A 15,244-nucleotide genomic window follows, 5' to 3' on the forward strand; every position below is an offset into this window, starting at 1 on the left:
GGAACTTGCTGTATAGCCCAGGCTGGCCTTGAACTCACAAAGATACACCTACCTCTGACTCCTAAAAAGGCCTGTTTTAACAAACAGGTAAGAGCGGCTGTTACCTTGCATGCTGCTTTTCTCCATTTTAAAAATAAGAATAGAGAGCTATAACATCTGTGGTAGATCAAAGCAGGCCATTTCCTTGGCTATTTGGGACACCTACTGAAATCATACATTAAATCTGAACTCTTTTTAAAGAAAAAGCTCATTAAGCCCCAGCCTAGCCCTGGGGGGATGCCCAGAACTAATGAGTGTTCACACTCTTGGCCTCTCATTCTCAAACATCTTAGACAAATCCTGAGGGGCTGCAGCTGAAAGCCACTTGCTACAGATGACCAGAAAAATCCAGCTTCAAGCAGAAAATGCCAGAGACAGCAGACTGAGGACAGAGTTTATAAAACGTCACCACATCAAGAAACCACCGTGGAATTCTGCACAAGGATGCTTCAGTCCCATGTGGATGTGGCCATGGGGGCGCAGAGGAACTCCTGTTTGGAGGAAAGTCACCCAGCTCCTAAGCCATGGTCTTACTGTAAAAGCTTTGAGGTAAATCTGCTTCCACATCCACCGATGCAGGACTCAGAGGTAGTAATCATGTGTGTACAAAAACCAAACCTATTTTGTAAACTCTACAGTAGGAAGCACACTTAAAAAAATGGAATTTGGCTGGATGCTAAGAAATCAGATACACAGTGGGAAGACATTAAATGAAAAAACTTATGCAATAATTTCCCTGTGGTGTGAAGGAAGCCTGGGTATTGAACAATCTTACATCTGCTGGAAAAGAAAATGCCACACACACCTCTCAAAACTTAAAGGAAGACCCACTATGGAAAGTTAATAGAAAGCTCTCCATCTCCATTGGGATTCCCAACACTAAGGCCTGGAGACCAAGACGAGTCCAGACTTCAAACTGATACTGTCTGTTCATTCAGACAGAAAGACACTTTCATGTATCTCATGACAAAAAAAAAAAAAAAAAAAAAAGAAAAGAAAAGTTAAAAAAAAAAAATGGAACCTCAAAAAATATGGTGATTTATTAGGCTGCATATTCAATCCCCTACTCCCCCCACAAAATGCCACCCCAAAGGGCAGTTATAGTGTCTCTGCCAGTTGCAAAGACTTTGTTTGTCAAGAGTCAAAAAACCGAAATACAAAAGTGAATTTATAACATAGTAAAACTACTCCCCTTCTACAAGAAATCAGTCCTGTCCTCCCCACCCCCAGTCCTTTTGCTTGGGACCAGCTGGCAGTGATCTTATGGGACAGTCATTCCTCCATCTGGGCCCAGGCCTCTTCTGCCTTTTCATAGTACTTGTTGGCTAGCCGGCCCTTCATGGCTTCCATCGCTGCCTCGGCTGCCTGGGTGTACAAGTCTCCTGAAAGAGAGCAGAATGGGCACAAAGAGGTGAGCCACTTGTCTTCATCAAGCTAGCAAAGTTCATCTCATCCAAAAGAGTATCTGAGGTTGCTAGAGCAACCCAACCTGTATGGTATGATCCAAGTCTCTATGAGTACATATGATCAAACCTGGCCAGCTAGAATGCTCTTCTAATCTCTAGTACTGCTGTGGAACTTGGCAAGATTTCTACCACTGAGCCACACCCCCAACCTGAAGTCCAAGGCAACCAGTCTATATGGCAGCTCAAAACTTATCTAATGTTGGGGGCTAGAGAGATGGCTCAGAGGTTAAGAGCACTGGCTGCTCTTCCAGAGGTCCTGAGTTCAATTCCCAGCAACCACATGGTGGCTCACAACCATCTATAATGAGATCTGGTGCCCTCTTCTGGCATGCAGTTATGCAGGCAGAACCCTAGAGTGCTTGCTCCTCTTCAAGAGGACCTTAGCTCAGTTCCCAGTATCTACATTGGGCAGATACTCCAGTTCTGGGGATCCAACACCCTCTTCTGGCCTCCACATGTATGTGTACATTCACACATATACATCCATAAAAATGGTAAAATTTTTAAAGTTTTAAGAAATTTAACATGTCCCATCAGGTCCCATCAGATCACAGTAGATAAAATGTGATAGTCGGCCAGGCGGTGGTGGCGCACGCCTTTAATCCCAGCACTCGGGAGGCAGAGCCAGGCGGATCTCTGTGAGTTCGAGGCCAGCCTGGGCTACCAAGAGAGTTCCAGGAAAGGCGCAAAGCTACACAGAGAAACCCTGTCTCGAAAAACCAAAAAAAAAAAAAAAAATGTGATAGTCACTGAGTGGCTAATTATTTAGTAATAGAAGTGAAGAGGTTCAGTGTGTAAAGACTGTCACAGCCTGATGACATGAGTTTAACCCCTAGGACTGACATGGTGGAACGAGAAAACCAATCCCCAAAGGTCGTCCTCTGATCTCCACGTGCACACATACATAGATTATAAAAATATTTTCTTTTAGCTGGGCGCAGTGGTGCACATCTGTAATCCCAGCACTCGGGAAGCAGAGGCAGGCAGATCTCTGTGAGTTCGAGGCCAGCCTGGTCTACCTAGTGAGTTCGAGGCCAGCCAGGGCTACATAGTGATACCCTGTCTTAAAAATAAATAAATACAATTTAAAAATGTTTTTTCTTTTATAAAAGGAATGGGCCAGGTAAGGCAGTACATGCTTGCAATCACCATACAAGCTGAGATATGTCTGTAACCAGCTGGGTTATACAAGACCTTGTCTCAAGCAGAGGGGATGAGAGGCTGTAAAGTCTACCTACTAAAGGAAGTCAGACAGGAAAGGCCACATATTGTGGGATTCCACTTGTAAACTGAGTCCAGAATAGACCAATCCTTAAAGACAGAGTAGATTAGTGATTATGGGAAGGGGTGGGAGTCTGGAAGTGACTGCTAACTAGTCATAGAGGATTTCCCTTAGGGTGTGCAAATGTTTGAAGTTAGATAACAGTGAAGGAAGATGAAATGTTATGAAAGTTTCAGCTTCATTTTTCAAACTGCAAAACTTGCCCATCAATTCACGGGAGGTTGGTTCCAGGATCCACCAATGATAGCAAAATCTGCTCCAGTACCCTGGTGAGAGTGTGTCATGTTTACGGATGGCCTACGCAGCTTCTCCTCTTGGCTTTAATCCTCTCCAAGAGGACTCGAAATGCCAGACTCAGTGCAGGTGCCATGGATGGTGATGTGCTGCACTGCTCATTGAATGCTGTGGTTTGGATGTGAAATATCCCCCACAGGCTCATGAGTTTGAACACTTGGTCCTCACTCTGTGATGCTGTTTGGGAAGGTATAGACCCTTTAGGAGGGTACAGCCTTACAAGAGGAAGTAGGCCAGCTTTGAGGTTTTTATAGCGTGACCCACTTCCTGTTTTCCTGTCTCTACTTCCTGTGGGTGGTAGTTTGAATAAAAGTGGACCCCAGAGGCCCATAGAGAGTGGCACTATCAGGAGGTGTGGCCTTGTTGTAGTACATGTGTCCTTGCTGGAAGAAGTGTGTCACAGGGGGTGGGCTTTGAGGTCTCAAACGATCTGACCAGGCCCACTGTAGCATTCTTTTCCTGCTGCCTTCAGATCCAGATGTACAACTCTCAGCTACCACTCCAGCACCATGTCTGCCTGCGTGTTACCATGTTTCCTGCCACGACAATCATGGACTAAACTTCCGCACTGTAGGCCAGCCCCAATTAAATGTTTTCCTTTCTAAGAGTGCCTTGGTCATGTGTCTCTTCATAGCACTTGAAACTCTACAGTACTGTGTGTAGGTGGATCTGATCATCTTGCTGCTTACTGCTGGGCCAGTCTCTGGCTCTGGATGCCAAGCTTCCCCACGATAAGGGACTATAAGCCAAAATCCCTTCTGGATGTGTAAAATAAATCCTTTCTCCTTTTAGTTGATTTTGTCGGGGTGTTCTTATCACAGCAACAGAAAAGGAACAAACATGGAGAAGACTAGCAAGAAAAGTCTATGTATGCTCAGTTACAGATGCAACTACTTTTCCTTTTTTGAGACAGGGTCTATGTAGCCCAGGCTGGCCTGAAACTTGGTATCTTCCTTCTGCCTCCTCAGCGCTGGGGTTACAGGTGTGCACCATCACAACAAGCTTTGCAGGCGCAATGGGGGAGGCTGGCGAGATGGCTCAGCAGCTAAAGGCACTCACTGCCACGCCTGACGACCCGAGCTTGATTGCTGGGTCCCACAGGGTAGAAGAAACAACTGACTCTCACACATTGTCCTCTGGCTTTCACACTGTGGTGTGTACATGCATTCACAAACACACAAAATAAGTAAAGGTAGTAAGTCTCTCAGTCTAGGGATGCAAAACTTATGAACTGGGAGGATTGGCTGTGTTCTTATTTTATTTACATACATATATTTTGAGGCCTTCTTCTGTCTCTCTGCCCCCCCCTTATTTTTTTTTTAAGTACCGTGAGGGGTCAGAGTGCCATGGCATAGGTGTGGAGGTCAGAGGGGAACTCTATGGAATCAGTTCTCTCCTTCTGCCTTCATACGGGTTCTGATGATCAAACTTAGGTTATCAGGGTGACCTCAGAACCCCCTTTTGGTTGTCCCCTTGTTTTTTTGAGGCAGGGTCTCTCCCACTGAACCTGGAACTTGCTATTTCGGCTGGACCGGCCGACCGGCGAGCTCTCAGCAGCCACTTACCTTTGCCGTCCCAAGGCCGGGATCACACATCCTGCTTTTAAAAGTAAATAATTACAAAAGAAACAAATAATAATACAAAATTAAAATAAAAATGTGTGGGACTAGAAAAATGGTTCAGGGGTTAACAGGAGAGGACCAGAGTTCAGTTCCCTGCATTCATGTGGGGCAGCTCCCAACCACCTGTAACCTCAGCTCCGGGGATACGACATGCTCTGTGGCCTCTTCACGTCTCTCTCTCACACGAACACACACACACATCTAAAAATAAAGCGAATCTTGCTAGGCATAGTGGTGCACACCTCAAATCTGCACTCAGGAGGCAACAGCCCGTGGAGCTCTCCGATTTCAAGGCCAGCCTGATCTATACAGTGAGCTCCAGGCCAGCCAAAGCTATACAGACTGTCTCAAAAAAAACAAAAACAAAAAAAAATCAGGGCTGGAGAGACGGCTCAGCAGTTAAGAGTATCAGATGCTCTTACAGAGGACTCAGGTTCAATTCTCAGCACCTAAATGGCAGCTCATAACTGCCTGTAACTCCAGTTCCATGCGGTTCAACTCTCTTCTGGCCTCTGAGAGTACCAGGCACACACATGGCATATACACACATAGGTAGACATTCATACATATAAAATAAAACATGTTAAAGTAAAAATGAAATGTTTGTCTGCACACTAGCTCCATAAAGGCTCCCCTCATCTGGGAACTTGTCCTCATTCCAGGAGGGTGAGAACGATGGACTTTCCCCAGTCTTGTCCTACCCCAGGGAAGAAGGTCTGTGGGCCTCACCTGATCTTTGGGGGTTCTTGTCCAGCCCAAATCCTCCCGTGAACAGCATTTCCGCCTGCCTGGCCAACAGTGCATACTGGGGCTCGTCCTGTACGCCATCGTACTCTCCACCTTCGTCACAGTCGGTCGTCTCCAGGGCTGTGTGGTACCAGTGTAAGGCCTCCGACCAGTCTTGATGCCTTACCGGGAGACATGAAGGGGAGACAGATGTTACCGTGGCAACGGGGTGGGAAGGCAGAGGACCACTGAGCTGGAGGGTAAGCCTGGGATCCCAGTGGGATTACCACCTCTGGTCCACAGACTGTAGTACCAAGGGCCACCACATCTAAGGGACACCGTCATATTGTAGACTTTCTATGTTCATGTTTTATTTTTTAGAAATTTGAATTTATGTGTCCCTGGCTCAGTTTCTGTATTTTTTAAGGGATCCTTCCTGAACAAAAAACGGTACAGTATGACAACCCTTTCACTAATGGAAGGGTGGCATTTACCAAGGACTGTGCCGAAGCACCCTGTGGGCTAACTGGACATTGCAGGGCCTGTGTCCTGACTGCCTGTCCTATGCTGCCCTTTACCTGAGTAGCAGAAAGGGTGGTAAGGGACTCTGCAGAAGCCTCTAGAACAGTGGTTCTCAACCTTCCTAATGCTGTGACCCTTTAATATAGTTCCTCATGCTGTGGTCACTCCCCAATCATAAAATTACTTTTGTTGCTACTTCATAACTGTAATGTTACTACTGTTATGAATCATAATGTAAATAGCTGATATGCAAGGTATCTGCCAAGGGGTTGAGAACCATTGCTCTAGAACCATCTGAACTAACAGCAATAAACCAGACCCCTATTTCTTTATTTGGTAACAAGGTCTATGTAGGCTGGCCTCCCACTCATGCTTCTGCCTCAGTCTCCCAAGGTCTAGGACTACGAGCATCTACCACCACCGTCAGACCCCTCAGGCTCTTCCTGTGCCGGCCAGCCCTGTTCTTCACTGCACATGGAGACTGTCTCTCTGCCCAGTCACTGGACCTCCAGCTCCCTCACCTACAGTAACATACATAAGCCAACCCGCTAAGGGGCACCTACGTCCCAGCCAAAGTGTCATAACACAAACCACAGAGCTAGCATGGCAACTGGCTGCTTCTCTCTGGTGTCACCCATCTGAGGAATGATTTAACAGTATACTGTGGTGATGTATTGTGTCCCCCAATAAAATGTATGCAAGGATCAGAGGAAAAAGCCAGCCACTATAGTAAACATAGAAGTTAGGCAATGTTAGCACACGCCTTTAAACCTATCATTCGGGAGGCAGGGATCATCTGTCTGGATCTCTGTGAGTTCAAAGCCACACTGGGAACAAAGCCAAGCATGGTGACACACTCCTTTAATCCCAGCACTAACCATAGAGGTCTGGAGGTCTGTATAGACAAACAGGAAGTGACAGAGCTGGGCAGGAAGAGAAAGTGAGGCAGCTGGGCTGAGAAAGCAAATGAGGGAGAACAGAAAGGCATTTGGCGTGGGTAGACAGGAAGTACGTCTCTTTGGAGACTGAGGTGTCGGTGAGGTGAGGTGAGCTTGTGGCTTTTTCCTATGCCTTTGATCTCTCAGGTTTTCACCCCTATATCTGGCTTCGGGTTTTTATTTAATAAGACCGTTTAGAAATTCGTCTACAGTATACTGCTAAAGAACAGAGAGAAACTCTGACAGAAGAGCTAAGAGAGTCCGGAAGCACACTAAGACAGCAGCCTTCCTGACTGCCTGGCCTTCACTTCCGCCACTCTCCACAGCTTAACTCTTTCCATGCCAGATCTGCAATCCCACCAAGCCAGCACCCGCTTCCCCCTGAGCCTTTGCTGTCCCAAACCTGGGACATCTCTCCCCTGGCTTTGTCCATACCCGACTCTGCATCCTTCCAGGCTCGGCTGTTTCTTCTCCTAAGATGTAGTCTGCAAACACCGTTTCCTATGACAGTGACTAGTGACTAATTCCTCGTCTTTGGGGGTTCTGTAGCCTTATTTCACCAGAAGCTAAGTCTTGGGAAGTAAAGAGCCTTGTGTGTTGTTGACTGCTGTGTTCCTAGGGCCTCAAAAGACTCAATAAATGTGTGTTAAATAAATAAACGTAAGCATTCAGCTGAAAAGTATGATGTCCAGGAGCTAACTTTGACTCTATTTAATCTTATACATAAAGTTGAAAGGGGCTGGGTTTGTTTCAGTGTTTGGGAGGCAAAGACAGGCAGATTTCTGTCAATTCAAGTCCAGTCTAGTCTACATAGAGTTCCAGGCCAGTCAGCGCTATGTAGTAAGACGGCATTGCAACAAAGCAAAAACAAAAAAGCCTGAGGGCTGGGGTGTAACTCAGTTGCCTAGCACACACAAAGCCCCGAGTTTGATTCCAAACAACCACACTAACTGTGCATGGTGGTGCATGCCTATAATCCAGCAACCACACTAACTGTACATGGTGGTGCATGCCTATGATCCAGCGACCACACGAACTGTGCATGGTGGTGCATGCCTACGACCCAGCAATCACACGAACAGTGCATGGTGGTGCATGCCTACAATCCAGCAAACACACGAACTGTGCATGGTAGTGCATGCCTATGATCCAGCAACCACACGAACTGTGCATGGTGGTGCATGCCTATGATCCAGCGACCACACGAACTGTGCATGGTGGTGCATGCCTACGACCCAGCAATCACACGAACAGTGCATGGTGGTGCATGCCTATGATCCAGCAACCACACGAACTGTGCATGGTGGTGCATGCCTATGATCCAGCAATCACACGAACTGTGCATGGTGGTGCATGCCTATGATCCAGCAATCAGGAGTGGAGACAGGAGAAATGGAAGTTGATCCTCAGCTACATAGTTCACTATGAGGCTAGCCTGAGCTACATGAGACCCTGATTCCAAACAAAGCAAAGCAAAAAACTGAAATTACTCGAAAATTATTTGCAAGGTAAGCACACTCCCAAAATGGAATTTCTACAATGTAATCATTAAGATGACTTCATTCCTTTCACCTCTGTTTTCTTCCGTCCTAGAGAACAATGCAGACTTGCCCTGGAAATATGAATGTGGAAAGGGCCTTAAACTCCTCCTGACTTTCTCCACGCCAGACCCACATTCACCCAAGACCCAAAAGCACCCACTCTGCCTTGGAATTTTCCATGATTTTTATTCCCTTCTTGGATGTAATTTCTGAAAGAGTCAAACCCCCTTAAATACAAATTTAGGAGCTATGGGGGCCCTGAATGGAAGAGGTTGGAGCTTCTTGGAACGAGGAGTAAGAAATGACTACAGATGAAGCAAGAAAAGAAAATTCTGATACATTTAACCACATAATATTAAAACCCAGTGTCCCCAAACCCGGTAAACGAGGGTCGTTGAGTAGTACATGTGGCCCTCCCTCTAATCTTCGGAAGCCATTTCTCTCTCTCTCTCTCTCTCTCTCTCTCTCTCTCTCTCTGTCTCTCTCTCTCTGTCTCTGTCACTAGCTTACAGCACCCAGGACTCCCAGGTGGTCCTCCCTCCAAGTCCTAACAAGCCTGAACCTGCTTAGCTTCTGAGGTCGGGTGCATTTAGGGTGGGATGGCTGCACACACCATTTCTCTTTTAATGAGAAATATGTCAAAGGATTGGTAGGCTTAATGTAAAAAGAGTTCTAACAAATCAACATGACTTCAAGTAAAGTTAAAAGTAACAATAAATACTAAGTTTTAGAACTGGGAACAGAGCCAAGGACGTAGGTCAGGGGAGAGCCCTTGCCTAAAGACCCTGAGATCGACCCCAGCACTGTAACAGCCAACTAAAGAACCAACAGGGCAGACAGAGGCGGGAAGAGGGTGCAGGCCGCAGCGACTCTTCAAGGACCTCAGACGGAACTCGTGAACAGCTCGCCCTCCACCCAGCTCGCCCTCTACCCAGCTGACACTAAATTTATTGTCATTTGGTCTGACACAACCACGCCAGGTCTGTTTTGTTCCCTCCTCCCCAGGATACTCTGTCGGAAGCAGGCTCCCACACAGTGCTCAGGAGACCCAACACAGACCCAGGCTCTAGCTCTGCTGCTTATGGTACAGGCTGAGTATCGGTATTCCAAAAATCCAAGAACCCAAAGGCTCCAGACCCGGAGTGTTCTGGGTGCCAGCATGCCACAACTGGAAAATTCCACAGATGATCCCAAGTAATGGGAGCAATCATGCTACAGATATGCTAAAAATAATGTAGTGTTACTTTCAGGTGATGCCTGTAAGGTGTGCAGGAAACATATGTGAACTCAGTATTGAGACTTGGGTTCCATTCTGGAGGCATCTTATTATGCACATGCAAATAACCTCTCTCTCTCTCTCTCTCAATCTCTCTCTCTCTCTCTCTCTCTCTCTCTCTCTCTCTCACACACACACACACACACTCTCTCTCTCTCTCTCTCTCTCTCTCTCTCACACACACACACACTCACACACACACACACTCACACACACACACACACTCTCTCTCTCTCTCTCTCTCTCTCTCTCTCTCTCTCTCTCTCTCCCCCCCCCCCCCCCCCCCCCCCCCCCCCCCGCCCCCAATCTGAAACCCAACTGGCTTCAGGCATTGCAGATAGGGGATGCTCAACCTGTAGGTAACTGCAGGCAAGTCTCTTCATTTCTCAAATACCTGCCACGCCTATGCCACTCATCCTGAGAAGCAATGAGCTGGCCCTGTACTCCACACCATGAAGAGGTGTAGGGGAGTTCTCTGTGACACTGGATCACCCTATCAAAGTGCTGTTCAAATAGTACTTGCTGCTGCAGACACCTGGCATATGGAGGCCAAATGTCCCCGAGTCCAGTCTTTGACTCTAAGAGCTTGATATGAAAAAGCCACAGACCTGACTTTTCTTTGGAGCCCAGTGAAGGAGAAGTCTGTGTGTGTGTGTGTGCGCGTGCGCGCGCGCACATGCATGTCTGTCTGTTAATGGACATGTGCATGGGTGTGAGGAAAGCCAGATGGCAGAAGACAAATGAGTGTCATTCCTCAGGTGCCATCCACCTTGGTTTTTGTTTTTTCCTTCTTGAGACAGGGTCTCTCATGGGCCTGAAACTTGCCAATGACACCAGGGATCCACTGATGTCTGTTCAGCCTTTTCTAAACGAGTTCTGGGGACCAAACTCAAGTCTTCATGTGCCAAGCAAACAATTTATTGATCAAGCTACCTCCCCAGCATAGGATATGAATTCTTGACACTCAAGAGAAGATGCCTGCTCAAGAATGCATCCTTTTTTTCCCTTGATTTTTTGAAACGGGGTTTCTCTGTGTAGCCCTGGCTGTCTTGGAACTAGCTCTGTAGACCAGTCTGAGGCCCTAGGTTTAATCTTCAACACTGCATCATAAGAATACAAATCAAAACAAGAGGAGGAAAAGGCAGTCAAGATCACCCCAAATTCTACTCTCTATGGACAATCACACTGATTTTCAGGTTTTTTTCCCCAAGTAAGTCTTTACATATGCTGGCAAAATGGCTGCCATCCATTGCACGCTTTATGTATGAGGCACTACGGGGAAAGGTATTTGATCTTCATGGGCGCATCATTAGAAATAGATACTATCATTATTCCTATTTCACCAAATGAAGAAACTGAGGCCAGGGAGGTAAAGTAACTTGCTGAAGATCCCTGAATTGATAACAAGCAGAGCCAAGGCTAGAACCCAGGTCTGCCCCAAACCAAAGAAAAAGCAATCTGTGTGGCCCAGATTACCCCAACATCAACCAGGTGACAGCCATACTACCTGTCTGGACTGAGGTTCAGGCCGGTGTCAAAAGCTCGGGCCACTAGGATCATGGACTGCCTGTCACCAGCTTCTGCCGCCTTCAGTAAGTAATCAAAGCCTTTTGCCTTGTTCTCTTCTGTCTCCTGTCAAAGAGAAAAGGCACAGAGAGCAAATGAGTGTGTGTGGGAGACTGCAAAGGCTCCCTCGTCAACCTCCGGTTTCTTTTTTCTTTCTTTTTTTTTTTTTTTTTTTGGTTTTTCGAGACAGGGTTTCTCTGTGTAGCTTTGCGCCTTTCCTGGGACTCACTTGGTAGCCCAGGCTGGCCTCGAACTCAGAGAGATCCGCCTGGCTCTGCCTCCCGAGTGCTAGGATTAAAGGCGTGCGCCACCACCGCCCGGTGACCTCCTGTTTCTTAAGTTGTGAGAGTTCTGGGCTGGGAAGCTCATGTCCATGGCGTTTAGTGTATCAATGAACTTGTTCAGCTATCCCCACCGTGGATTTAAGAAACTAAACTTTTGCCAGGTGTGGTGGGGCTTATACCTTTAATTGCATCACTCAAGAGGCAGAGGTTGGAAACCTCTGAGTTTGGAGTCAGCCTGGTGTACAGAGCGAGTTCCAGGACAGCCAGGGCTACACAGAGAAACCCTGTCTCAAACAATACAAAACCCTATATTTGTATTATGTTTACTTATTTATTGTATGTGAGTTTGCATGTGCCACAGTGCATGCATGAAGGTCAGAAGACAATTGTGAGAGGTGGTTCTTTCCTTCCACCACGTGAGACCCAAGGGCTGAACTCTGGTTGTCAGGGTTTGTGCAAGTGCCTTTACCCACTGAGTGATCTGCTGGTCCAATTTCAAAATATCTTAACCAATTCAAAAAAAGAAACACCGTACCCCACAAATCACAAATTTTCCATACATCCTTTTCTCTCCATCCAACCCCAGCCACAGGCAATGACCCGTCCACTTTCTGTCTCTGTGTACTCTGGGTGTGTCACACATATGGAATAGAATGATACAACATGTGGTGGACTCTGAGTGTGTCACGTATATGGAACAGAATGATGTATTGTGTGGCCTTTTGTGCCTGGCTTCCGTCACACGGGTTGCAGCATATACCTGGACTTCATTCTCTCTCCGGATCAAACACTGCTCCATCTCATCTTTATCCACTCATCCACTGATGGGAGAGCAATGCTGCTGTGACGTTCATGTGCATACATGCACACGAATATGTGGGAACACACAGCTGCTTCAGACAGGGTCGTATCATGCAGCTCAGGCTGACCTGGAATTCACAATCCTGCCACAGCCTTCTGGGTACTAGGATGACAGGGCACATCACCATGCCTGGCTTTGCGGTCGCGCGCGCGTGCGTGCGTGCGTGCGTGCGTGCGTGCGTGCGTGCGTGCGCGCGTGTGTGTGTGTGTGTGTGTGTGTGTGTGTGTGTGTGTGTGTGTGGAGACTGTAAGAGACAAGGATTCTCCCCAGAGCCTCCAGAAGGAGCACATGGTAATTTATCAGGGTGTGGTAATTTGTTATGAGGGTCTCAGGTAACTGGTGCACTTCTGAAACTACATCTGAGTAGCCGGGAAAATAGTTAACTTACTATTTAGAAAATGAGAAGATGGCCCTGGTGGTGTGGCTCAGTGGTAGAGAGCTTGTCTAGCATGTGCAAAGCCCTGGATTTCGCCCTCAGCAAAGGAGAGAAAGGACGAAGAGTATGAGAAGGAAGAAGGGAAGGGTGAAAAGGAGAGGGTCATGAATATGGAAGGAAAAGGCAGGAGAGACTTTTGCTGTCAACTTTTTTTGGGGGGGAGGGGGGAGACAGGGTTTCTCTATGTAACAGCCCTAGCTATACTGGAACTTGCCACGTAGACCAGGTTAGCCTTGAACTTAGAGATCTGCCTGCGTCTGCCTCCCATATGCTGGGATTAAAGGCATGCGCCACCACCGCCCAGCTACTGTAAATGTTTTTATATTAAAATTATTAGGGGCCAGCAAGATGGCCCAGCAGGCAAAGGAACCTGACATCAATCCTGACAGGCTGAGTTTGACCTCGGGACTCACATGGTAGGGAGAAGCTATTACCACAAGTTCTCCTCTGAGCGCCATGCACATTGTTGGGGATGTGCGTGAGCACTAATACTTAACACGTTCACACGAACACTTAAAATAATACATCCATTACCTGTTCAAAATGTGAAACAAAGGTCTCCAGCACATTTTTCTCCCTCCTCTGCTAGTCTGGGACCCACCCCGTCACTGGCCACAGACAGCTCTGAGGAGGGCTATGCTGAGCCTGTGTTGAGTTCAGCTTTGTCCAGCCTCCTGTCTAGTCACAGCCTCCACCACCAGATAGGACAGATGGCCACAGATAAGGACAGACGCACCCACCAAGGCCTCTCAATCTCTCTCCCAGGAAGCTTTTCCAGGCTCTGTCCCCTGGAAACTATATTCCTAAGCTTTTGTAGGCCCTGCCCATCCACCTCTTTCCTCCTGTGCCCAAGGACCAGGAAAGGAGGGAGGGGGTGAACCTGATACCTTTTCTGCCACATCACCACCTTACTGCTTCAGCTCCCAGCTGGCTGACTCTTCAGCCACCTCACCCCCACATTCCAGTGCTAATGACCTGTCGCCATTTTGCTTCTCAGCTCTAAGCTTGAGTGTGTACGGTTTCTCTAAGGGCACAGCTCACCTCCCGCACTCGGCCTGGCTCGTTCCCACCTGGCCTTTCTGTCTCACATGACCAGCCCTTTGTCCATCCATCCCTGCATGAATGAGAAGCTCCTGAGTGCCAGGCTCTGCTGCGGCTATAGCACGGTGGCCGGAAGCATGGTCGATGGAGAGGGTCATATAGACCCATCAAAGCCCCATGGAGGGCTCTTCCTCATTTATTTCCTCCAGGACTTGCTTCTCCTTACATATCCTGTTATTGATTCCCTGGATCTGGGACTTGTCACCTCCCACTTACCGACCAACAATGGAGATCAAGTCTACCTCAGAAGTGATTAATCCCAAACCAAAAATCATATTTTTTTTTTTTTTGACAGAGTTTCTCTGTGCAGTTCTGGCTGTCCTGGAGCTCACTCTATAGCCCAGGCTAGCCTCAAACTCATCATCTTCCAGCCTCAGCCTCCTGAGTTCTGGGATCACAAGTGTGAGCCACCATGCCTGTCTGCCCACAAATGTCCTCCACAGTTGAAGCTGGGCACAGTGGCCCACACTTAGAATCCCAGCACTCAGGAGGTACAGCCGGTAGATCTTTGTGAGTTAAGGCCTGCCTGGTCTACAGAGTGAGTTCTAGAACAGAGCTACATAGTCAGGCCTTGTCTCGAAAAAAAACAAAGAAAACAAATCCTCCAGTAGGTGACCACCAGGATGAGGGCAGTAAGTGACGGGCTGCCTGAGCCCTCCACACATCCCCTCACCTTCAGAGAGACATCAGCCAGGATGTGGTGGGGCAGCTGAGAGTACATGAGGCCCAGGCCCACGACGGCCTCCAGTTCTCCCAGGTCGGCTGCATGCTCCAGATGGAAGATGGCCGACTCTCGGTCCCACTCCTCATTCTTCTCGCAGAAGCGCCCGCCCTCGTGGTATCGTACCATGGCCAGATGGACCTGCCACACAAACTGCAGTGTTGGTCTGGCTGCCTGGGAGGCCAAAGCCGTGCCCAGGGGCAGCCCAGCCGGCCTGCAAGGAGCAGCAATTAGTGGAGAAGAGGAGTGAGTCCTGGGCTCTGGAACGGGCATCACCCATACCTTCCCCAAAACAGACTTCCCGATTTTCCTTTCAAGGTTCAAAGCATTTAGCCTTTGCACTTCAAGGGCCACAGCCGAGGGCCTCGGCAGGTGCAGGCGGGAGGGATTGAGCAGGTTCCACGTCTCCACACAGACCTGATGGGAGAGACCAGGTGGATAGAGTTTAAAGGTCAGTGAGTGGCTGGGACCAGATGTGCTGGCACAAGAAGTAAGCTACCATGAAAACAGGAGGATGGCTGGCAAGCAAGGGGAAGGAACCCCAAACGGCATCAAACTTTTCTGTATA

At 47.9% G+C, this 15,244-nt stretch overlaps 1 protein-coding gene across 2 annotated transcripts in view; it reads right to left on the reverse strand.

Annotated features, from left to right (window-relative positions):
* Window positions 1-1,061: 1,061 nt before the first annotated feature.
* The window catches only part of Eef2k (eukaryotic elongation factor 2 kinase), a 61,313-nt gene continuing 47,130 nt past the window's right edge, over window positions 1,062-15,244 (reverse strand). For both annotated transcript variants that reach the window (XM_052762050.1, XM_052762052.1), the window contains 5 exons: window positions 14,959-15,093; window positions 14,629-14,817; window positions 11,214-11,338; window positions 5,433-5,611; window positions 1,062-1,421 (listed from right to left, as the gene is read on the reverse strand). In XM_052762050.1, the coding sequence (XP_052618010.1) occupies window positions 1,312-1,421; window positions 5,433-5,611; window positions 11,214-11,338; window positions 14,629-14,817; window positions 14,959-15,093 (738 nt within the window). In that variant the 3' untranslated portion in view covers window positions 1,062-1,311. The remainder of the gene's footprint in view (window positions 1,422-5,432; window positions 5,612-11,213; window positions 11,339-14,628; window positions 14,818-14,958; window positions 15,094-15,244) is intronic.

This window comes from Peromyscus californicus, unplaced genomic scaffold (genome assembly GCF_007827085.1).
Source record: "Peromyscus californicus insignis strain IS unplaced genomic scaffold, ASM782708v3 Scaffold_4__1_contigs__length_199733344, whole genome shotgun sequence".
NCBI classification, from domain to species: Eukaryota; Metazoa; Chordata; class Mammalia; order Rodentia; family Cricetidae; genus Peromyscus; species Peromyscus californicus.